General features: G+C 39.0%; 1 protein-coding gene across 1 annotated transcript in view; it reads left to right on the plus strand.

The window, feature by feature from the left end:
• Window positions 1–25929, plus strand: part of LOC145415349 (uncharacterized) — a 185705-nt gene that overhangs the window by 119634 nt on the left and 40142 nt on the right. The window contains exon 3 of the mRNA XM_080284638.1: window positions 15766–15945. Coding sequence (XP_080140764.1) covers window positions 15766–15945 — 180 coding nt within the window. The remainder of the gene's footprint in view (window positions 1–15765; window positions 15946–25929) is intronic.

Here is a 25929-nt window from a genome sequence, read left to right on the forward strand (position 1 = left end):
TCCAGTCTTTCAAACACAGTGAGTCCAGGCATCTCAAAATGACCGTATCTTGAATTTGGCTCTCTATTGTATTTTGTTTTTTCTTGAAGGGAACTGTTATTGCGGGCTCATGGCCTTTGGTTCCTTCTTCCTCGCATTAAAAATATATATATATATATATATATATATATATATATATATATATATATATATATATATATATATATATATATATATACAGTATATATATATATCTATATATATCTATATATCTCTCTATCTATCTATATATATATATATATATATATATATATATATATATATATATATATACAGTAAATATATATATATATATATATATATATATATATATACAGTATATATAAATATATATATATATATATATATATATATACCTAGGCTGCTTCCCCCAAGTAAAGGGAGGTAGCCGAGACAGGACGACACACTCCCCATTTACTCATCCATTCAAACACATTCATTTGCATCTTAGCCCCAATGGGGAGAGCGGACAGATCCTCACCGCACCACACCGCACAAGGGTCAACTGTGCAATGCAATCAGTGTCATCCGCAGCAGGGCCCGACAGCAGAACTGGTTTACCCCTGCCACGTCATAACAGACCCATCCCCTTACCCGCACCTGACCTGACTAGCTGATGAGACCAAATGGGGGAGAATATCCCCTCAGGGCTGCGACATCACTTATTCATTCACAATTTCTCTCCATTTATCTCTGTCACGCACAGCCACTCTTCCTTGCTCAACAGACATCCCTCTCACATCCAGCGCTCTCTTCACACTGTCCATCTATATATATATATATATATATATATATATATATATATATATATATATATATATATATATATATATATTTAAAATTGCTAGAAATCATGCAAAAGCTGTATTAAATCTATCTAAATCAAACTTTTTTCAAAAGCAAGCATCAAAACTACTTAACAACCCTAATGACAATAGAATATTCTGGTCAACTCTTAATTCTTTCAATAATAACTTTAACAAGTCATCTTCCATTCCCCCAGTAAAATCTTCAGATGGCAATATTACAAATGACCCACGTGGGAAAGCAGATATCTTTGCTAGTACCTTTGCAAGAAACTCTACCATAGATGATACCAGCCAGAATGTCTCAGTACTGGAACTTGATTCTCCCGACATTGCCCCACTTAAAATACAGACAAGATTCGTTAAAATCCATCCTAGACAATTTACCTACCAACAAAGCTCCAGGCCCAGATGGAATTCCGCCAATTGTTTTGAAAAAGTGTTCCCCTGAACTTGCCTCTGTCCTAGCCAAATTATTCAGACTATGCATACGTACTTCTTTATTCCCAAATTCATGGAAAGAAGCTAATATCCACCCAGTTCCGAAGAAAGGAAGTTCGTCTGACCCCTCCAATTACAGACCAATAGCTGTCACATCTTCTCTTGGTAAGGTATTTGAAACTTTAATTAATAAGCATATTGTTAAACATCTTCAATCCAACAACTTAATTAGTGATAGACAATACGGTTTTCGCCACGAAAGATCCACCATTGACATACTCAATCTCTTAACTCATACCATCCATTAATCAATTGATCTTTTTGGAGAAACTCATGCAGTAGCTCTTGATATCTCTAAAGCTTTCGACAGAGTATGGCACCATTCCCTGCTGGCCGAACTCCCTTGCTATGGACTAACGTCTTTTGTTCCTTTGATTTCTTCTTATCTTAGTGACAGGAAAATAAGAGTAAAAGTAGATGATGTATATTCGAATTTCCACTCAATTAACGCCAGCGTGCCGCAGGGATCATTTCTGGCGCCAACCCTATTTCTGGTTCATATTAATGATCTCTTATCTGTCACTCACAATCCCATTCACTCATATGCAGATGACTCAACACTACATAGTTCATTCACACTCAGACATCCATTTACAAAGTCTAATATCTCTACCTCTCAACTCAGTACAGCCATCTCCATAAATCAAGATCTAGCTACAATCAGTGAATGGGGACAAAACAACCTTGTCTCTTTTAATGCTAGTAAAACTAAATATATACAGTTTACAAATACACAGATATTGCCAGATTCGTACATTACCTTCAGTGCTACTAATATTCCCATCTCCAAAAGTATTGAAATTCTTGGTATCTCACTTAACAGTGCCCTCAGCTGGACCTCTCATGTCAGATCACTTGCTAAAACCGCCTCAAAGAAACTTGGATTATTGTACAGAGTCCGTAACTTCTTCGCCGATGAGCATTTAGCTATAATTTATAAGAGTCATGTGCACTCTCAGCTTGCATATTGCTCACCCTTGTGGAATGGTTGTGGAGAGGTTGCATTAAGACAACTAGACAAAATTCAGAATAAAGCTGTTAGAATCATTAACAACCCTGCCATTACATATAAACTACCTCCCCTGCAAGTAAGAAGGAATGTTGCCTCCCTTGCATTATTTTACAGATATTTTTTTGGCAAATGCTCAGACGAAGTTGCGTCCATGGTGCCACCTCTCCATGCCTTCCCTCGTGCTACATGGGCATCTGGTAGCACTCATGACTGGAATGTCACTCAACCATATTGCAGAACTTCTGCCTATCAGAATTTTTTCATTCCCCGAACTGCATCTCACTGGAACTCGCTTCCCTAGAGTTGTTTTCCTCCAAATTTCAACCCACAACTGTTCAAGTCTAACTGTTACAGACATTTTATGAACAGAGGACACCAGTAATCTGGTGTATGGATTTTTTTTTTCCCCATTTGTTTTTCCTTCCTCCGTTCTATTATTAAAATATATATATATATATATATATATATATATATATATATATATATATATATATATATATATATAGATAGATAGATAGATGGATAGATAGATATAGATATAGATATACGGTATATATATATATATATATATATATATATATATATAGAAATAGATATACGGTATATATATATATATATATATAGAGAGAGAGAGAGAGAGAGAGAGAGAGAGAGAGAGAGAGAAATAGATATACGGTATATATACGGTATATATACGGGAGCAGGGGGGTGGTTGCTTTCTCAAGCAGAGGAACTCCTTGAGAGTGAAATGGCTGGGAAGCATGCCGGCACGTGACTGGCTACAGCATAGCTGGGTCTTTCGGGTGTGGGCAATCAGGCAAGTTAGCTGCCTACTGCGACTGCAACACAATGGCGAGGTGTTCAGGAAGTTAGCCAAAGAAACCTTGATGGACTCTGAAAGAACAATAATGGCCCCCAGTCCCGTGCAGCCCTTAAATGGGCAGGGGGTGCTAAGAATCTCACGGTTGCCTCAATTACGATCTAATTCCTTTGTCAATGCAAAAAATACAATTAAAATTGGTAACTGGAATGTGAGAACGCTAAATCATGACGGTAAAATCGATGAGTTAGTGAAGGTTTTCCAAAATTACGGACTTGATATTTGTGCTCTGACAGAAACTAGATTAACTGGAGTCGATAAGTTGGATTTGGAGGATGGTATACGTTTATTGATATCTGGTCGACAGGACGGAATGCATTATCAGGGAGTAGGATTGTTGCTGGGTTGTAAGGCAAATAAGGCTTTATGTGAGTGGGATCCTATAGATGAGCGATTGCTATACGCACGGTTTAAATCAAATCATGGCAACATCAGTCTGTTTGTGTGTTATGCACCTACTAATGATGCACTCGATGAAAGGAAAGACACATTTTATGAAAAGTTGCAAGAAGGAGTAGGAAGGGTACCTAGACATGATGTTTTGATCTGTGTTGGAGACTTTAATGCAGTAATGGGCTGTTCAAATGAGGGATTTGAGGCATGTATGGGTAAGATGGGAGTTGGTAGTAGGATGAGTGAAAACGGAGTGAGGTTTGGAAGCTTCTGTCTAGCAAATGACTTAGTCATCGGGGGCACACTCTTTCAGCATTGCAATATACACAAGACAACTTGGGTGTCGCCGTGTGGAAAATATAAAAATCAGATTGATCACATCGCTATCAGTAGGAGGCATAGAAGTTCTCTGCTAGATGTTCATGTTAAACGGGGAGCGGATATTGGTAGTGACCATCAACTCAGCATTGCAAAAATAAGGTTTAAACTTAAAAATCAGAAGAAGGAAAAATCTGGTGTTGGTAGATACGATATTGTTAAGCTTAGAAGGGAAGGGGAGAAGAAAAGGAGGAATTCAGATTAGAATGCAGAAATAGGTTTTTGGTGTTGGAAACGTTGGAAGAGGGGGAGAGAAGTGTAGATGAGATGTGGGAGGATGTGAACAAAGTTTTGCATGAGACTGCTGAATGTACGATTGGAAGGAGACATAGATTCAGGAGAAAGAAATGGATATCAGAGGAAACGTGGGATATGATAAAAAAGAGAGGTGAGGCTAAATTGAGGAGTGAGATGCAATGCGTTGATGAACGAGAGATTGAATTAGCAAGAGCTGCGTACTGGAGTTTGAATTCAGAAGTAAGAAGGTTAGCTAGGAGAGATAAAAGAAGATGTGTGGATGAAAAGGTTGCAGAGACTGAAATCCTAATAAACAAAAATGATGGACAGAGTCAAAGAATAGCATACGAATCGATTAGAGAACTGAGTGGTAATGCAGGTAAACGCAAGGAAATACCAGTTAGAGACAGGGAAGGAAATTTATTGACCAAAGATGGAGATATTAAAAATAGATGGAAAGAGCATTTTGAGACAGTTCTTAATAGACCAATACCACCAGAAGAGGATATACCGTCTGCTCAGGAAGATTTAAATATAGAAACAGGAGAGTTGAGGCTTGCAGAAGTGGAGAAAGCAGTAAAACAGTTAAAGAATAATAAGGCACCAGGGGAGGATGGTTTATTTCCGGAAATGTTTAAAGTGGAGGGGATAGATTAATAATGATCTTGACCAAGCTATTCAATAAGATATGGGTGACGGGGTTACTACCATCAGTTTGGAAGAATGGTGTAATTGTTAAAGTTCCGAAGAAGGGAGACCTGAGTGAATGTGGTAATTGGAGGGGAATCTCCTTGTCACCGATAGCTTTGAAAGTTTTCAGTAGAGTGTTGTTAAATAGGTTGGAGCCGGTGGTTGAGGGTATTCTGAGGGATGAACAGGCTGGTTTTAGAAAGGGACGTGGTTGCAATGATCAGATCTTTATAGTTAGGCATTTGATGCAGCAAGTTAATGAAATGAGAGTACCGTTAAGTCTTTGTTTTGTTGATTTTGAAAAGGCTTTTGATAGTGTTTCGAGAGAGTCTATGGGGAAGATCATGAGACATTATGGAATACCAGAGGAGTTTGTGAGGGTCATTATGAACATGCATGAGGACACATTTTGTAAAGTGATGGTTGATAGTTGTCTGAGTGATTCGTTTGAAGTCAAGTCCGGAGTAATTCAAGGTGGTGTTCTATCGCCTTTACTATTTATATTGGTCATTGATTACATTATGAAACGTGTTGGAACAGAAACCGGTGCAGGTATACTTTGGGGAGAGAACAGGAAACTCTTGGATTTAGATTATGCAGATGATATAGTTTTGATTTGTGATGGGCCAGAAGAGATGCAGAGAGTGTTGGACAGTTTGGTGAGTGAAGGTCGCAAGGTGGGTTTGGTTATTAATTGTGGAAAAACTGAAATAATCAATATGAATATGGAAAATGCGCAGGAATGTGTAATTGGAGGTATGGTTGTAAAGCAAGTTGATAGGTTTAAATATTTAGGTACTTATTTAGCCAAGGATGGTTCTTTGAACTTTGAATTCGAGGAAAGGTTAAAGAAGGCTAATCAGGCAATGGGAATGCTTAAAAATATTTGGAATAATAACAATTTCTCTGTGCATACAAAAATCAAACTTTATAAGGTAATGGTTAGGAGTATCTTAATTTATGGACACGAGTCTTGGTACAGCACAGTGACTATGGAAAATAAATTCTTGGTGTTTGAAAATAAAGCACTTAGAAGAATATTAGGAGTTAAGTGGTGGGAAAGGATACCAAATAGTAGAATTAGAGAAATAACGGGAGTGCAGCCGATCGATGAATATGTTAGATTCTCACGATGGAAGTGGCTAGGACATGTGTATAGGAGACAGGGAATAGTACGAGGTACACCAGGGTGGGTGGCACCTGGTAGGAGAGGTAGAGGAAGGCCAAAAGAGACGTGGGTGAGGACAATGAGACGGGAAGCTGGAGATGAGTGTTGGGGAGATCTTGAGGAGTTAGCACAAGATAGGATGTGGTGGTGTGAGTTCATCGAGGCCCTATGCATCCCCGAGGGTGCCACAGGAGATGATTGATTGATTGATATATATATATATATATATATATATATATATATATATATATATATATATATATATATATATAAATAGATATACGGTATATATATATATATATATATATATATATATAAATAGATATACGGTATATATATATATATATATATATATATATATATATATATATATATATATATATATATATAGATAGATAGATAGATAGATAGATAGATAGATAGACAGACAGATTTTACATATATATATCTACTGTATACCTCTTTCTCTGTATCTATATGTGTGTGTGTGTGTGTGTGTGTGTGTGTGTGTGTGTGTGTGTGTGTGTGTGTGTGTGTGTGTGTGTAATTCACCGGGTAATTCACTGTGTAGGTCAGGATCACTTGATGGTAGTGATCGTCAGCTTTTACCCACCCGGAAGGGAGCTGAGAGCTCATATAGTCCGATCTAGGGGCAAGGCTGTGACCTTCACACATGCACACCCCCGTCCCCTTGCTCAAGGGGGACAGTAACCACCCACTTCGTCAGTGAAATTTTTCGCAACCTGAGCGAGGCGCGAACTTCCGCCTACGAGACGGCAAGCGAGAATGCTACCACTGAGCCAGCGAGCGGTGTGTGTGTGTGTGTGTCTGTGTGTGTGTGTGTGTGTGTGTGTACTACATCTTTCTCTTCATCATCAGTACCAAATCTATCAGTGGTTGTTGTTGTTGTTGTTGTTGTTGTTCAGTTGGTCAACCCCAGTCAGTCTGGCTGTGCAGACCCATCAATCGCAGGCAAGCAGCCACCCCTGGAAGGTAATCCCATGCACTGAATTAACGATCCCTTATGGCTGGCAGCGCGTCACCATAGCGAAGCGCAGGGAAATGTGAATCTTTGGTTCCTGGACGGACGCTGCATTTGCGTCCCTCCACCCCGTTAACAGGGACACCATAGCAGGCTCCATTTCACCTCGCAAACTGGCAGTATGTTTACCACCCGGCGTTGTAAATGGCTTCCTAGGTTACAGGAAACCATTAGGAGTTTCACTCACTATAAAGCCACCTGAAATGGGGAGAATAGTGATATATAAACGTGACAAAGGAAAAGTAAAATTATCAAGAGAAAAGGCCAAACACCAAGATGAAATTAGAATGGGGAAGGAAGAAGTAAGCAGCACTACATCAAGTAAGTGGGTAGTGGTGCCACCAGGTACCAACTACAAATTTTTTAGTAATATATATGAAATAGATGTATGTCTGTCGACTGCACAAGTGATTAGATTATTAAAAAGAGATAACTACAAGGAGTTGGAGATTTGATGGGAGGGGGGGAGAAGGTTCCACGCCTATTCCTTCACCAATCGTCACCCATTCAGCACTTCTTTATGTACGCTGGGGATATAGAAATCACATGGTCCTGACTGTAAGAAGAATGTGGCAGGATCTCTAACCTGAGGTTCTGAATCGACTCCAGTGTCAGCCACTGCATGGGTGCGAACACTGTCATGATGCAGGAAAATAGTCTTGAGACCCATCTAGCAAAAAATTCTCAGTATCCTAAGTCTTCATGCAGTGCTGAATAGGGAGAACAAGTGTTCATGTCTCGCATCACAGCACATGGAAACACAGTGCGTCGTCGACAGCCCTAGCACAGTCGATGAGACCTTGACACCTCGACGTTGATGTGCACCCTGAACAGGGTCGTCAGACTCACATGTATATCAATAGATAAAGATTCTACCTATTCTCTGGCTCATGCAGTTAATAGTGCCATACAGTGCTACTGTTCTACAGTGAAATTAAACAAGTTTGACAGTCTCCACAGGAAACTCTAATCGCGACACGTTATTCAAGGATTTTACAATCATGAAGTGGACCGTCCCCTCTGACATAATCACTGTCTGATCCACATTGACAGTACACTGCACGAAATCAGATACAGCTAATTACACCTGGTTAGACTGCAGTGAAATGTGCATGTGGCTTAATTCACATTATGCCTTTACTTTTTATTTACCCTAATTTATGGAGAGAGAGAGAGAGACAGACAGAGACAGAGACAGACAGACAGACAGACAGACAGAAGTCCCTTTTCCTTCTGTTTCTCTCCTTTTTTCATGTTTCATGGTTGTTCGTCATTACGCATAATGTTGGCGCGATTTTCATATTAGTTTTCGTTCTTTCTCCGATCTTTTGATTAATATTCCTCACACATAATTCTTTTTTTCATCTTCCTCAAGCTCGTCAATGTATCTTCATGCAAATTTCCTTTCCATTTCCTCTCTGGGACCGACCAGATGAGGGGGAAGGAGAACGCATAACAATTGGCTTTGATAATATTTTTACTCTTGCTAATTCCACCCTTCACCAGGCACTGCTCTCTCTCTCTCTCTCTCTCTCTCTCTCTCTCTCTCTCTGTCTCCTTGTCACAAGATTTCATTTGTGTGACAGCATACTTCATTCGTCTTTCCTCGTACTAAAGGTCTTTAATTTTACCTTTTGTCATATTATACTTATTCAGATTCCCTTCTTTATATCCTCTAATAGTATTTTGCCCTTTTCCGTAATGCATTTTCTTCCAGTTTTCCTTTGATTGGTATTAAAGCACTTACATTCTATTGCTATTTTTTTTTATTAACCTCTCCAGTAAGATGACTTCTTTGACGTTTTTTTTTTTTTCTTGCTATCAACAGACGTTTTCATTCTGCTCAGTAGATATATATACGGAGTGGGCAGCTTCGGCTATAGGCTTCGTTCTATTCATTATTTTTTTTTTTATTCCGTTTCATCATAATTAGACAGTATTTGCCAACACCAACTGGACTAAGTTACTACACGTGGGTAACTTCGAGGAAAGTTGGGAAACACTTGCCAATAGACTGATGTCTAATGAACGAAAAAATATTCCGAGAATTGTCCGAAGAAATAATCACACTAATAAACTAACCTGGATGTCGAAGAATATTGAAAACATCATCGGTTGCAAGAGATGAGCTTATAAATAACATACAGTAAACGAACAGAAACTGACGGTGACAGTACCGAATATTATAAATTACAGCGGCATTGTTCAAAAATAACTCGGAAAACGAAACAATACTATGAGGCACAAGTACCGTGTTCTTTTCGTGAAGCAAAGCTAAACCCAAAGAGAATTTTTCATTCCTTAAGTAAGAAAAATTTAAAGGATATCATAGGCCCTCTACTCGTGTTACACTTGGAAGGTAATTTTTCATGAAAATGAAACTACTCTATAGCAACATTACTGAACGACTTCTCTCATCATGTTTTCACAAAATGAGTCAAAGTAAATATTCCAGCTCCAGAAACGGTTTTCTCAGGACCAGAAGATGACAAATTATCAGTCGACGAAGTGACAGGACATAATATATTAAGCTGTCTTCAGAAGCTCGACCCTAACGTTTCAACCGGCCCAGACCACATATTTCCTTGCATACTTCATGAAGTACGTCAGACAGTTAGCCTTTCCTCGAACTTAAGTGCCCAATAAATAATTACCTGAAAGTACAGTAACGTATCAATAGACGCTCGCAATTATATAACTTGTCTTTCAAAAAACGATTAAAATGTGCCACAAATTGCCGGCCAAGTAGTCTAACATCTGTATCAATCAAAAGCTTGGGCAAAAAATGTTAGTGATACAATTACCTTATCCCTTAACAGGCATAGTTTTATATAATATAATCAGCGCAGGTTTAGTAAAATTAGACCATGTCTTACAGATTTGCTTAAATTTTTACCAACTGAGACATAAAAATACCTTTGGACGTCATGTAGCTAAATATTTGATAAGGTCTCCCATCTTAGACTAACAGGAGAACTAAATGCCCACGGCCTGTCAAATAATTGTGTTCATGGATTGGTGATTGGTCAACGGATTGCAAGAAGCGTTAAGTGATTAATGGCGAATCATCAGGTCGTCTAAAAGTAACAAATGGAGTTCTTCAAGGGTCATTTCTTGGGACCAGTTCATTTTACCCCAGAAAATAGACTTGTTTCTAAGGTAGCAAAATTTGTAGATGACACAAAAATTAGAGGCAAAGTAATTATGAAAGCGAAACGTAAAACTATACAAAATAACCTGGAAAAGTTAATAAATCTGAGTGGAAAATGTCAGATGAAATTTAACGTAAATGAATATAAGGCGACAAAAATACTGAAGATTTCGGAGCTTATATCACCACCGACATCAAAAGCTCCTAACACTGCATATCAACCAGTAACAAAGGAAAAAAAAATGCTAGGCTTTACCGCAAGGAACTTTGATAATAAATGGCCAAATATAACCTCTAGACTTATACGTCATTAGTTGAATCATACCTAGAATAATGTGTGCAGCACTGGTCTCCGAACTTTAGTATGGACGAAGACAGACTCGAGAGTGTGCAACGCAGAAACTCATGAATAATCCCATCGCTTTAAAATTTACCGTACAATGAGCAACTGACGAAAGAAAATATACTCTCTCTAAAAAAGCGACGATTCAGCACAGGATGGTATCGTCACTAGAAGTAATGGAAAGAAACTCAAAAGCAAGAGATGCAACACTAATTACTTGCATATTCACGTTGTGGAAAAATTGAACAGACCACCAGCAACAGTAGTTACTGTAGTTTCTGTTATCTGTACTTCCTGTGTACTTGCTGATTTTAACCTACCTTTACATTCGACATTTCCTTCGTGCTTTAAAATCATTACAGTAAGCGTCCCAGTTTCAGTATGTTTACTCTTCAGCATTCATCCTTTGGCAATAGTTTCTATTACTATACTGAACTTTTCCGTATTATGCGTCACACACTTCCCTCAAATATCTAATTTGAAAGTGCCAAGCCCTGATAAATAAAATTTTTTACCCCCACAATTATTTTATTATACATAATTATGTTTTAGTACGATTAGGAACCCTGAGCACATGAGGTTCATTAATTCTCAGTTCTTCCATACCAAAAAACGCTTGGATATATATTGCTTTTACTGATGGTATTATGCCCGAGAGATTTTTTTTTCCCCTGTGTTAGGTATTTAGTTTCTCTCTCTCTCTCTCTCTCTCTCTCTACCTTACAGAGTACAACCTCCGATCTTCTCTACTTCCAAGTTGAGTGAGGCCTTTGCCTCGGCAAGGTTTTATACTGCCCACCTGGGGATTAGAACTCTGGTCAAGAAAGCTGACAACTGCCCTATGTTATTCTTCCACACGAGAGTGAATGTTCCAAGAAAAGTGTTTTACATCTTGTACACCTCACTACTATTCTCGTGATTCTGTGTTCAGCACCCACAACGTGTTCAGATGAAGATATTGTACCACTGCGTATTAAGACAGTTACAAAATTCAAACCAAATATTCTGAAAAGTTTGTTGGGCTCGAAGATCGAATTCCTGAGTTTCGATAACAATTGTTCACCGTTTCTTAAGATATCGTAATGAAGTGAATCAGCGTTTTTATCTGCAACAGTGCAGTGAGGCGACCATATTGGAAGGAAATCCTTTTACTGCCACTGAGCGCTTCAACACAAGGAGATCGGATTTGTTTCTGTCAGTTCCAAAAGATTTCATTCAAAATAGGCCCTCACGTACTGATGAGGTTGTTAACGGTCCTGTTCATCCCGTCTGATTCGTAAAATCTATTCTGAGCCGAGATAAATCATCATAAGATAGAAGGGAATAAAGAAAAATTATGTTGCTGTGGTGAATGGATGACTTCATCATCAGTCCGGTTGTATTGTATGTGCCTTAATGTACAGTATATCTATCACTACTTCAGCAGTCACTGCTCCTCTGAACTGTCTGCTTACATCCCTCCATGAATACAGGGGCGCATAGCACCCGTCTATCAACAAACACTCATCCCTTTTCTGTCCAGCTCATTAATGCAATAGTTAACCGTTACTTCCAGTTCTTCATGTATGCAACAGGTCAACTCTGGAACTGTCTTCCTTTGTCTGTATTTCCTACTGCCTATGACCTCCAGTCTTTCAAATGCATCCTGCAATGAACTGATCTTGACTTTGGCTCTCTGTTTTTTTTTTGTTTTTGTTTTTTTTTTAAAGAGGGAGCAATCTTGTGAGCTTCTGGACTTCTTAATGCATGAAAAAAATCTGCTTAATTGATGAAGTGGTAGGAATGCAGTGTAGTTGTTAGGAATTCTGTTGCGACTAGATCAGAGTATTTGCAAGCTCAGCAAAATCAAAGCAACTCTGGGCTGCTATCCCTCTCTCAAACAGTATCAGACAGAACCTCATACGACACACGCAGCTGTATCATTCAGCTCAGTAAATTGATAAACCACAGCCTACTGAGTTTTGTTTCAGCACTTGCACCTATTCGATTTTTCCATCTTCCTGTAACACCATGATGTATTCCTTATTTTCTCGCTACATTCAGTTTTCTAAACGTTAGGAGATGCTACTCGAACCCGAAGGTTTATACATAATTTTCGCCGACATTTTAATTACAAAAAGTCTCTAGTAAAGCAAATAAATTTGTTTTTGTGCCCTGAGAATGAACCAATAGATAAATCACCTGATTCAAAAGGTTAGAGGATGCTGAAAGGTCATCTGTCACTCCTGGAAGTGATGAGGAGAAGTGCTTCTGTAAATGAAGGATGTTATTTTTATTTGTAAATTTCTTGTGAATATTATAAGTTATTTATGATATTCATTTCTTTAGAAAAACCATACGGTAAGGTAAACAGAATGGGATGAGAGACGATGTTGTGTATGTATGGTTTGAGAGAACAGCTGTTCAATGCTGAATTTTTATGATGTTACAGAAGGTTGCAAATGAGTAGGCAGTTGTCTAAGTAATTAAGTTTAACATTAGTTCTGGAGTACGACAATGATGTGTGATATTCCCATTGTTGCTCAGTATGTATATGGAAGAGGTTATGACAGAGAGAATGATCGTGTAATAGAGAGAGAGAGGGGGGGTGGATGGGAATCTTGAACGTTAATGAAGAAGGGGGGATTTCAAATCTGATGTATGCAGATGATGCCGAGCTGCTAGATACTTTACTGCGCCTGCTCTAACTTGGACAAGACTTTCGTCCTTCTGCAACTTATTTCACGTAGCCATATGACAGAAAAGGACAATTCTGCAGCTCTACCTAATTTCCATAGTACTTCTTTGTGGATAGCATTGATGTCTGGTGTCAACCTATTCTTGGAACTCAGCATTCAGGACTGAAAGATAGGAATCTTAGCCCAAGGTAGAGCAAAAATAGCACAGTAAACAGAAACTCTGCAGACTGGTACAGAGTTTCTTGATGTCTGTAAACATCGTATTGAGAGCAAATGAAGATTAAAGTGATGGTTGTTCAACGAAAAGATAACGCTGAATGTGAGGTTTTTGTGAGTTAGGAGGGAATTCATTAGGTAAATGGGTTTAAGAAGGCGCATGCAGTGACGGAATAGAGAGGCTACTATGCAAAAGAAGTTGAACGTAGTGTGACTCAGGGAAGAAACTTGGATGGTGCTTTGAAGGTCTTGAGACGATGCAAAGGTCTGAGGGTTGCAGCTCCAAGAAAATTGAATGAAGCTGATTTAGCAACCACATTTTTGTTGGTGTGTGACTGTAGTGGGGCAACAAAACAAGAAGTCAGGAGTTAGAATGGTTGAAATTGATTATTTGAGAAATGTGCGTGGAGTTCAGAAAGTGGACGTGATAAAAAATAATGTTACGTGTGAAAGCTGTGGAGTTAAGAAATTCTTGGACAACAGAGCTGAGCAGCGAACCAGTAGATGATATGGCTATACGGAAAGAATGGACATAAAAAAGTGGTGAAAAGGGAGTATATGAGGAGTTAATAGGTCGGATGAGGCTTGGTAGATATGGTACACAAGTGTGTGAGAAAGAGAGGTATGGAGGCTGGCGAGGCTAAAGAACTGATAAGAGACTGAGCTGATTGGATTAATTTTGTGTGGAGGAGTCATGACTAGGGTCGGAAAACTCCCCCATCCCCGTTTTTTACTTGATTATCCTTGGACTGACTATGTGTGGCAGGTAATAATGGTGCTACATATGAAAAGGTGTACATATCAGGGGGAACCAGGATTCCAGAGGCTCGAACGGATAATAAATGGTTGTATAGCTCATTTTAGTGCCTGTGCTGTTCATTAGATTTCCCACTGTCATATTTTTTTCCCTTGTTTCTGGACCTTACCTCACCCCACTTTGCAGGTGGGAAAATAAGACAGGATGATGATGATTATGTAAATTTCTTGTTCAAGATGTCATTTTTACCGGTTTGCATTCTTTAAATATTCTCATACACCTATGACTCACTTTCAGTCAAATAAATACTTCTGGTGCTAGTATGAATAGAATACTAGAACTGGCACGGCCAAAAGAGGGTTATGGTGCCAAATAAAACACGCAGACTCCAATGACTGATTCTCGATTGAATAAAGTCTTTTGGGACAAGGTGAAATAAATTACTATAGTTGTCTCCACCATGTGAAGATTGACAATACTTGAGCTAAGTTTCATCATAATTTCTTGCTGCTTGTCTCTTTCTCCGGCTTTAAGAAATCTATCGACTTGAGAAATATAATGAAAGCTATTAATTGTCTCGTCCAGAGATGACGAAAAAAAAAAAAAAAAGTTTATATCAATTATTGGTGTGTCTTAATGCCAAATTGTCCTGAACTGTTCAGGAGGCAGAATTTTAATTACATTTGGAAAAGTTGTTGATTCAAAAGCTACAGCAATTTCAGTCTAACATGGACCCTTTGCAAGTACGAATGGAAACAGGATATATGGACCTCTCTCTCTCTCTCTCTCTCTCTCTCTCTCTCTCTCTCTCAGTATATAGACTTATATTACTCAACTCTGATGAACGGAAAGGGTCTAAGTCACCCGTTCCATCTTCTGAGTAAAAAGTTTTCCATATGTCGCGATATTTCTATCATACGTCATCTGAGTCAAGGTGATTTAAAACTGATGAAAGGTTATATAATTATGCTGCTGTTTATCATCTGTAAATGAAAGTGAACTAATGTTGGTATTTGTCCTCTCCCCAGTTCGTTCCCGCTTTAGCTACAGTAGGCTGTGCAGCGTGATCAGCACATCTCAGTATACCACTGAGGGGTATACAAAAACTATCTAGTGTACTGATATTCCCGCTTTTCGTCTATGTCAGTGCTGATATTACTTCTGCTCCAAGGAATTTAATGCTTCTGCAGTACTGTGGGTGAGGCGGTGTGATCGGCACATCCTTACCACTGAGGTGTACTCTGTACATAAAATATATCATGTATTGATATTACTGCTTTTGATCTATATTCATGCTGGTATTCCCTCTGCTCCAAGGTAGGCCATTCCTGCTGCTACAGTATTGAGGCTGCGGCGGCGTGACTGGCACATCCTTTCCTCCGAGGCGTACACATGAAATACATCTAACTGACTGTTGTTTGTTGATGCTACTGCTTTTCATCTACTATAATGATGGTATTGTTTTTGCCCCCAGTCGTTCCTGCTGCTGCAAGTGTCGTGGTTGCGGCGACGCGACTGGCACATCCTCACCACTGGGGTGTACACATACACCAGTGACATGCGGTTCAGTGTGTTGCACAAGGACACCTCAGACGACTGGACCCTGCAGATCAAGTATGCCAGGGCCAGGGACACAGGCACCTACGAGTGTCAGGTACGCTCTCTCTCTCTCTCTCTCTCTCTCTCTCTCTCTCTCTCTCTCTCTCGCTCTCTCTCTCTCTCTCTGGTACCATTATTTTAGCACAAGAATTCTTGAGATCTTCATATGTCTCTTTCCCGAGATTGTTAGAGATGGAGAAAGAGTGCAGGGTGGCATCCAGGCGACCGGCAGAGGGAAGGAAACGTACTCAGTCACAAAGACACAAAGGAAAACATGCTTTGATGGGTGGAGAAGAGGGTAAAATGTGAATACAAGTTAATAGTTATTGCACTCAGATACTTGCACAAGCCATATCTTGCCCAGTGTTTACCTGCCCTCCCCTCCCCCGTGTTCACTTGCACTTCTAAGGATGAGAAGCAGTGACCTAAAGCGTACAAAGGAATTATTGTTGAAAACAGGAAATTATGAGTATTTACCTTATTTTTTGCATGTGTAACTTTGGAGTTAGGTTTGCAGTCTGCTGCCGTGGACCAACTGTCCAGCTACTGTAAACCTAGACGCCAGCACTCGACTGTCACCACTTGTGCACTAATATCCACCATCACAATTGTGATAAGGTTAATAAAAATCACATTTATATATGGGGTTGTATTTGTTAAGAATGGTATTCCAGACAAGAGGTCTCCATAACTCTTTCTTATAATCAGAAGTAATTTTGATATATATATATATATATATATATATATATATATATATATATATATATATATATATTAGGGCCACACGAAGAGCAACAATATTAGTCCAGCGCTAGCGTTCCTATCCGTCAAGGCGCTATCTGAGGGGCAAACTTCTTACCTAAATAAGTCAGACTAGAAGCTGTGGCAAGGAACAGCAAACCTGTTCCCTGCAGTCATATTAGTGCTGACGTATAAACACAACAGGATATCTAGTCAATGATGTCACATGTCAAATTTGGAGTAAATTGGATGAAAATTGACGATTTTATGCTCATGCTGAATGTACGATTGGAAGGAGACATAGATTCAGGAGATTCAGGAGAAAGAAATGGATATCAGAGGAAACGTGGGATATGATAAAAAAGAGAGGTGAGGCTAAATTGAGGAGTGAGATGCAATGCGTTGATGAACGAGAGATTGAATTAGCAAGAGCTGCGTACTGGAGTTTGAATTCAGAAGTAAGAAGGTTAGCTAGGAGAGATAAAAGAAGATGTGTGGATGAAAAGGTTGCAGAGACTGAAATCTTAATAAACAAAAATGATGGACAGAGTCAAAGAATAGCATATGAATCGATTAGAGAACTGAGTGGTAATGCAGGTAAACGCAAGGAAATACCAGTTAGAGACAGGGAAGGAAATTTATTGACAAAAGATGGAGATATTAAAAATAGATGGAAAGAGCATTTTGAGACAGTTCTTAATAGACCAATACCACCAGAAGAGGATATACCGTCTGCTCAGGAAGATTTAAATATAGAAACAGGAGAGTTGAGGCTTGCAGAAGTGGAGAAAGCAGTAAAACAGTTAAAGAATAATAAGGCACCAGGGGAGGATGGTTTATTTCCGGAAATGTTTAAAGTGGAGGGGGATAGATTAATAATGATCTTGACCAAGCTATTCAATAAGATATGGGTGACGGGGTTACTACCATCAGTTTGGAAGAATGGTGTAATTGTTAAAGTTCCGAAGAAGGGAGACCTGAGTGAATGTGGTAATTGGAGGGGAATCTCTTTGTCACCGATAGCTTTGAAAGTTTTCAGTAGAGTGTTGTTAAATAGGTTGGAGCCGGTGGTTGAGGGTATTCTGAGGGATGAACAGGCTGGTTTTAGAAAGGGACGTGGTTGCAGTGATCAGATCTTTATAGTTAGGCATTTGATGCAGCAAGTTAATGAAATGAGAGTACCGGTACCGTTAAGTCTTTGTTTTGTTAATTTTGAAAAGGCTTTTGATAGTGTTTCGAGAGAGACTATGGGGAAGATCATGAGACATTATGGAATACCAGAGGAGTTTGTGAGGGTCATTATGAACATGCATGAGGACACATTTTGTAAAGTGATGGTTGATGGTTGTCTGAGTGATTCGTTTGAAGTCAAGTCCGGAGTAATTCAAGGTGGTGTTCTATCGCCTTTACTATTTATATTGGTCATTGATTACATTATGAAACGCGTTGGAACAGAAACCGGTGCAGGTATACTTTGGGGAGAGAACAGGAAACTTTTGGATTTAGATTATGCAGATGATATAGTTTTGATTTGTGATGGGCCAGAGAGATGCAGAGAGTGTTGGACTGTTTGGTGAGTGAAGGTCGCAAGGTGGGTTTGGTTATTAATTGTGGAAAAACTGAAATAATCAATATGAATATGGAAAATGCGCAGGAATGTGTAATTGGAGGTATGGTTGTAAAGCAAGTTGATAGGTTTAAATATTTAGGTACTTATTTAGCCAAGGATGGTTCTTTGAACGTTGAATTCGAGGAAAGGTTAAAGAAGGCTAATCAGGCAATGGGAATGCTTAAAAATATTTGGAATAATAACAATTTTTCTGTGCATACAAAAATCAAACTTTATAAGGTAATGGTTAGGAGTATCTTAATTCATGGACACGAGTCTTGGTACAGCACAGTGACTATGGAAAATAAATTCTTGGTGTTTGAAAACAAAGCACTTAGAAGAATATTAGGAGTTAAGTGGTGGGAAAGGATACCAAATAGTAGAATTAGAGAAATAACGGGAGTGCAGCCGGTCGATGAATATGTTAGATTCTCACGATGGAAGTGGCTAGGACATGTGTATAGGAGACAGGGAATAGTACGAGGTACACCAGGGTGGGTGGCACTTGGTAGGAGAGGTAGAGGAAGGCCAAAAGAGACGTGGGTGAGGACAATGAGACGGGAAGCTGGAGATGAGTGTTAGGGAGATCTTGAGGAGTTAGCACAAGATAGGATGTGGTGGTGTGAGTTCATCGAGGCCCTATGCATCCCCGAGGGTGCCACAGGAAATGATTGATTGATTTGATTATGCTCATTTGAAACTTTAGGAGTGGAGAGGTATCTAAGAGAGGGGGGTGTGAGTTGGGAGCAGGGCAGCGAAATGGCGAGGGACAGGGCGACGTGGAGGCGATTTGTTTGTGGCCACCCCATACGGGATTAAGGCGTCTGACAGTAGACAAATATCTATCTATCTATCTATTGCCAGACGCCTCAATCCCGTTTGGGGTGGCCACAAACAAATCGCCTCCACGTCGCCCTGTCCCCCGCCATTTCACTGCCCTGCTCCCAACTCACACCCCCCTCTCTCATACACCTCTCCACCCCATCCCTCCATCTCACCCTCGGCCTTCCCCTCCCTCTTCCCCCCTCCACCTCACTCACATACACTCTCCTTGTCAGTCTTTCACCCTCCATCCTCTCCACATGGCCAAACCACCTCAGTGTATTCCTCATTACGCTTCCTATCACATCCACATCCACACCAGAAAGCTCCTTTATATCCTCATTCGTCAGCCTGATGTTGTGTGTTGTTAGTGTTTGTGACCTACTTACAGTAATGAAAATGTTACTGTTACTGTATTGTTTCTATGACCTACTAATGCATTAATAATGCTGAACTTTCACAATGCCGTGAAAGAAAGAAAATTTAAAGAAAATCCACGTAAAAACGAAAACAGTACTGTATGTATTTGCGGAGAATAAACAACGCTTCGGCCCAACTAGGGCTCAAACGTTGTTTGCTTCCCTCCAAATATACTGTTTTTGTTTTTTACGTGGATTTTCTTTCAAATTAACATTGTTGTTTTTAAGTATAGAGTAGCATAACTCCCCAAATGGGTAGACTTTCCCACAATCCAGGAACGTAACCCTCAATATTATCATTGTTTCTTATCGGAAAAATATGTTTAAATAAGCGTTTTTGGATAACGCGACCTCTCCAGGAACATAACCCTCTCGTTATTTGAGAAGTTATATATATATATATATATATATATATATATATATATATATATATATATATATATATATATATATATATATATATATATATGCATCAATTATCTATCTATCTATCTACCTACCTATATCTATCTATCTGTCTATATCCCTCACACAGGAAATCTGGGAACCAATGGGATAATATATATATATATATATATATATCCCACTGGCTCCCAGATTTCCTCTGTGAGGGATTTTGCTGGAAGCATGCTAGGCGCACCGCCCTCCGCCTGTCGGCTCATAGTTGCAAAGCTCCTAGGTCCCTACCCTTTAGTTCTCTTCTTTATTAAGCCTTGAAAATGCCCAGTTCCGTCCTGTATTGAGGACCCTGGGCACCAGTTGCTTTTATATATATATATATATATATATATATATATATATATATATATATATATATATATATATATCATCATCATCATCATCATCAGCCATTATAAGTCCACTGCTGAACAAAGGCCTCCCCCAACCTTCTCCACGAATTCCTTGGCTGAGCCAATCTTTGCCACGTTTTCCCTGCAAATTTCTCTATCTCATCTCTCCACCTCCTGTCTGGCCTTTTTCTGCTACGCTTACCATCTCTTGGTGTCCAGTCAGTCAACCTCTTGCTCCATCGATTATCCCTTGCTCTTGCTACATGGCCTGCCCACCTCCTTTTCTGTTCTTTTATAACTTCTATAATATCTTTGACTTTAGTCTGCTCTCTCACCCAAGTTGATTTTTTCCTGTCTCTTAAAGATATTCCCAACACTGACCTTTCCATTGCTCTCTGAGAACGAATTAATTTATATTCCACCGATTTTGTCAGTTTCCAAGTCTCACAACCATACGTCATAGCTGGAATTATACATTCGTTATATACTTTTCGTTTCATACAAACTGGCAAGCTACTTTTCATAATGTCTCTATGTTTACCGAAAGCTCTTCATCCAATTGTAATGCGTCTTTTTATTTCTCTATCATTATCTTTCAACTTCTTCAAGAATTTCTCCACGTATTCTTATGACGCTCTTTGGTGTTTGAGGATTAAACATTACTTTAGTTTTACTCCGGTTCATCTTTAGCCCTACTTTGAGACTTTCTCTGTTCAGGTCATTTAACATTTCTTGCAACGTCTCTGCTTTTTCTGAGATTAGGACAATGTCATCTGCAAATCTTAAATGGTTTAGCTTTCCTCCATCTATGTTTACTCCTTTGTTTTCCCAGTCTAGCTTTCTGAAAATACTTTCTAGGCATGCTGCAAATAACTTTGGTGAAATTGTATCTCCCTGACGCACGCCCATCTCAATCTTAATTTTCTCTGAGTCCTTATGTAATTTAACTGTAGCAGTTCCCTCTTTATATATGTTTTTGAGCAGTTTTACAATGTTCTCATTAGCTCCTTGTTCTCGCAATGAATTTATAATTGCTATGTGCTCCACTGAGTCGAAAGCCTTTTCGTAATCAACAAAACCTAAGCACAGTGGTTTATTATATTATGTAGTTTTCTCAATTAGCTGATTCATTGTGTGCAGATGATCGGTGGTCGAATATATGGAAGAGGAAAAGACCACCTATACTATACTCATGGGAGACATTAATGCAAAAGTTGGAAAATCAAAATATGGAGAAGCATGTATGGGAAAATTTGGAGTGGGAGAAAGGAACGAAAGAGGAGAAATGCTGGAAAACTTTGCAGAAATGTTTAATATGAGAATAATGAACACATTCTTTCACAAAAGAACAGGGAGTAAGTAAACCTGGAGAAGGCCAAATGAAGAAACAAAGAATGAAATCGACTTCATTAGAGCAAACAAGAATAACACGATCGCAAATGTCACAGTTATCAACAACGTAAATATCGGAAGTGACCATAGAGTGGTGGGTTGCACAGCCAGATTCAGTTTCAAAAGTGAAAGAATGAAGATAATTAAAAGTAAAAAGATATACCTATTAAAAGTAAACAAAAACAAAACAGCCTTTCAGTTGGAATTAAGGAACAGATTTCAGGCTCTCAGTAATGCTGAAAATGACATTGATGAGCAGAATGACAGACGAACAAAAGTGCTAAAAAAAATCAACAGAGGCAGTAGGAAAACCTAATACAACCAAAGCCAAGAAGTATTCAGAAAAGACACTTGAGCTTAGGAGAAAAAGAAATGAAATGAAAGTAAAATCAAAGATGAAATAGAACGAGCGGAATTAAAGCTTATCAACAAAAGACAAAGAGAAAAAAAAAAGAAAGAGAAACATGGATCAAATAAAAGAAACCATCAAAAAAGGAAAATGTCTGAAACAGGTCCGAAGTAAAGTGGCACTAGGAAAGCAACAAATTACATCACTAAAAGACAAAAATGGTGAAGACATTAAATGCAGAGATAAGATGTTGAAGAGAGTTGAAGAATTTTACAAAGAACTGTATACATCAAAGATAATAGTACCAATAGCTAACTTTTCAGCTGACACAAGTGAAATACCTGAGATAACACCAGATGAAGTAATTATCTCAAAAATATGAAAAGAGGGAAAGCTCCGGGAGAAGATGGAATAGTAGCAGATTTACTTTTGGATGCATGAGTAGAAGTACAAACTAGGCTTGCTCACTTATTTACTCAATGTATAAAAAGGAAAAAAATTCCCAAAACATAGTGAAATGCAATAGTTATTATACTTTACAAAAAAGATGACTCAAAAGACCTTAGTAACTATCGACACATTAGCTTGCTATCAGTCATTTACAAACTCTTCACTAAAGTCCTTACAGAATAACTACAAATTCGGAGAAAAACCAACCTCGTGAACAGGCAGGATTCCGAAGCGGGTACTCGACTACTGATCATCTACACACAATGAATCAACTAACTGAAAAAACTACAGAATAAAATAAACCACTGTGCTTAGGTTTTGTTGATTACGAAAAGGCTTTCGACTCAGTGGAGCACATAGCATTTATACATTCATTGCGAGAGCGAGGAGTGAATGAAAACATTGTAAAACTGCTCGAAAACTCATAGAAAGGTGGAACTGCTACAGTTAAATTACATAAGGACTCAGAAAAAATTAAGATTGAGATAGGCGTGCGTCAAGGAGATACAATTTCACCAAAATTATTTACAGCATGCCTAGAAAGTATTTTCAGAAAGCTAGACTGGGAAAACAAATGAGTGAACATATATGGAGAAAAGTTAAACCATTTGCAGATGACATTGTCCTAATCTCAGAAACAGCAGGGACATTGCAAGAAATATTAAATGACCTGAACAGAGAAAGTTTCAAAGCAGGGCTAAAGATGAACCGAAGTAAAACTAAAGTAATGTTTAATCCCCAAACACTAAAGAGCGTCATCAGAAAAAGTAGAGAAATCCTTGAAGAAGTCGAGGAGTACAAATACCTGGGACAAATACTAAAATTAACGAAAAATAATGATAGCGATATAAAAAGACGCATTACAATTGGACTGAAAGCTTTCGGTAAACATAGGGACATTGTGAAAAGTAGCTTGCCAGTTTGTATGAAACGAAAAGTATATAACGAATGTATAATTCCAGCTATGACGTATGGTTGTGAGACTTGGAAACTGACAAAATCGGTGGAATATAGATTAATTCGTTCTCAGAGAGCAATGGAAAGGTCAATGTTGGGAATATCTTTAAGAGACAGGAAAAGATCAACTTGGGTGAGAGAGCAGACTAAAGTCAAAGATATTAAAGACGTTATAAAAGAACAGAAATGGAGGTGGGCAGGCCATATAGCAAGAATAAGTGATAATTTATGGAGTAAGAGGTTGTCTGACTGGACACCAAGAGATGGTAAGCGTAGCAGAAAAAGGCCAGACAGGAGGTGGAGGGATGAGATAGAGAAATTTGCAGGGAAAACGTGGCAAAGATTGGCTCAGTTAAGGAATTCTCGGGAAGGTTGGGGGAGGCCTTTGTTCAGCAGTGGACTTGTAATGGCTGATGATATATATATATATATACAGTATATATATATATATATATATATATATATATATATATATATATATATATATATATATATATATATATAATCTCATCAGCCGTTTGAGTGTCCACTATAGGACGGGCCTACCCCAACTGAAGTGGGGACGATACAGCCAATGTAATTCGCACCGTCGCTAACTGAAGAGTTGCCATTGATCGCCAGCTAGTTCAATATAGAAGTCGGGCTACTCATGCAGAGACCACATTAGTCGCATATCTTTAAAAATTTCTCCCGTGATATTTAATGATATACCGTACGTAAGTTCTTCATGATATTATTCTTTATGGTCAGACTCAAATATGAAGTCCGTTTGGGTGGGGCCCGAGAGGGGATTTCCCTCTCTACAGCTCTGCCGCATCAACCCCAGTACCTATCTCTCTCTCCGTCATATGTCAGCTATTTACTATTTGAAATTGTGTATTAAATATTCTGTACTTATTAAATATATTAAATAAGGCTATATAGTGCTATGAATGTGTTGCTTTTTAGGATAATAGCAATGATTTGTATAAATTCCACACCACGTGACGACGTCGCTTTCCGACGTTGCCAGAGGTCAAGGTCACCCACCTCAGACTACAGGTGACCGGTCACTTCCTCCCTGATCCCCACCCACGATGGCAGCTACTCCGACTCGCTCTCGTGTGCTCCACGGTCGGGAGAAAGAACTTATTTACAATGTGAACAAGTATTTTCTAGAAGAAAGGTCAGAGAGAGGACTTGTGCCTACTGGGGAAACCTCTATAAAAAAAAAAACGCGCCAAGACTTTTACCTCGGTGGTGGTGTGGAAAAAAGGTCGAAACAATATAGAAGAAAACACAACTTATAAATATATAAAAACTTTCTCAATCAACTGAGAGAGAGAGAGAGAGAGAGAGAGAGAGAGAGAGAGAGAGAGAGAGAGAGAGAGGAGGTTTGGCAGAGCTGTAGAGAGGGAAATCCCCACGCGGGCCCCACCCAAACGGACTTCATATTTGAGTCTGACCATAGTAGTATACTAATTTCCTAGATATGCTTTAGTGCGATAAATGCAGGAAAACGTTACTATAGAAGCCGTGAAAGCACACCGGGTGTGACAGCATTCATCACATATTTACAAGTCTCTAGCTGCACATTTTGTTTGAAACCCATATAATTTAGCTTTCTAAAAGAACAATGCTGCATCTCCAAAATGCTGAAGAATATCTGCAGAGTTTTTCATATGAAAATTGTACAATGTTTGAATCCGAAATCGTGCAGAGACGAGACCGCCAGCCGAAATCCGATGTCGCCGAGGGCTCCAAAATACCGTACAAAAAGTCAAAACAACACGCCAGTGGTGTACCCTGAACAGGGTATTCCTCTAGACTTCAGGAAATAATTCAGTCTAGGCACTGTCCATTTCTCTCTGCAACGGTTTTCCATGATCTTTGTACAGTAGGTCCAGCAGGGCAGTAGGCACACGGGAGTTTGTTATTGTTTATAATCCTAACGTACGATCTTCAGCCGTGTGGTGCTAATGTGTCTTAATGAAGAATCGTTACATGTTTCTCATAACACTGTTTATTTTTATTTTGATTGACAGATACACGAAATGGACGTAAAATAAAGCTTAGCGATATTTAAGGAAGGAAAGATTAATAATCGTCCCCAAACCGAGATGGTAGACTCAGCCCACCATTTCTTTATCTTCTTTGACTATAATACAGCCTCTCTTCCTTATAGCAGTGACTAAAATAATGTTGTTATAATTCCTCCCTTCCTTTTAGTGACACATAGGGCACAGAAAATGAACGGAGTTCAGCAGACCGACTTTGATGTCGAAAATTAAATAATCTGGTGAAAAGTGGTAGTTTTTCCTTGGTTAGTGACATCGGGAATTGGCTTAGGCTTGAGAGATTGTGTGTAGGGTGAGAAGTGCTTGTAAGTGTAATTGTGGTGTTGGAGTGGCTTTGGATATGTGTGTGTAGTCTATGAACCAAGTGTAATCGTCCCACACAAGCCGACTGGGTGCAAGCATACTTTATAGTATGCGACACTGGTTTGACCACAGCACCCCTTCTGTCCGCC

This window comes from Coenobita brevimanus, chromosome 13 (genome assembly GCF_032717465.1).
Source record: "Coenobita brevimanus isolate Jiangsu-jjx chromosome 13, ASM3271746v2, whole genome shotgun sequence".
In the NCBI taxonomy this organism is placed as follows: Eukaryota; Metazoa; Arthropoda; class Malacostraca; order Decapoda; family Coenobitidae; genus Coenobita; species Coenobita brevimanus.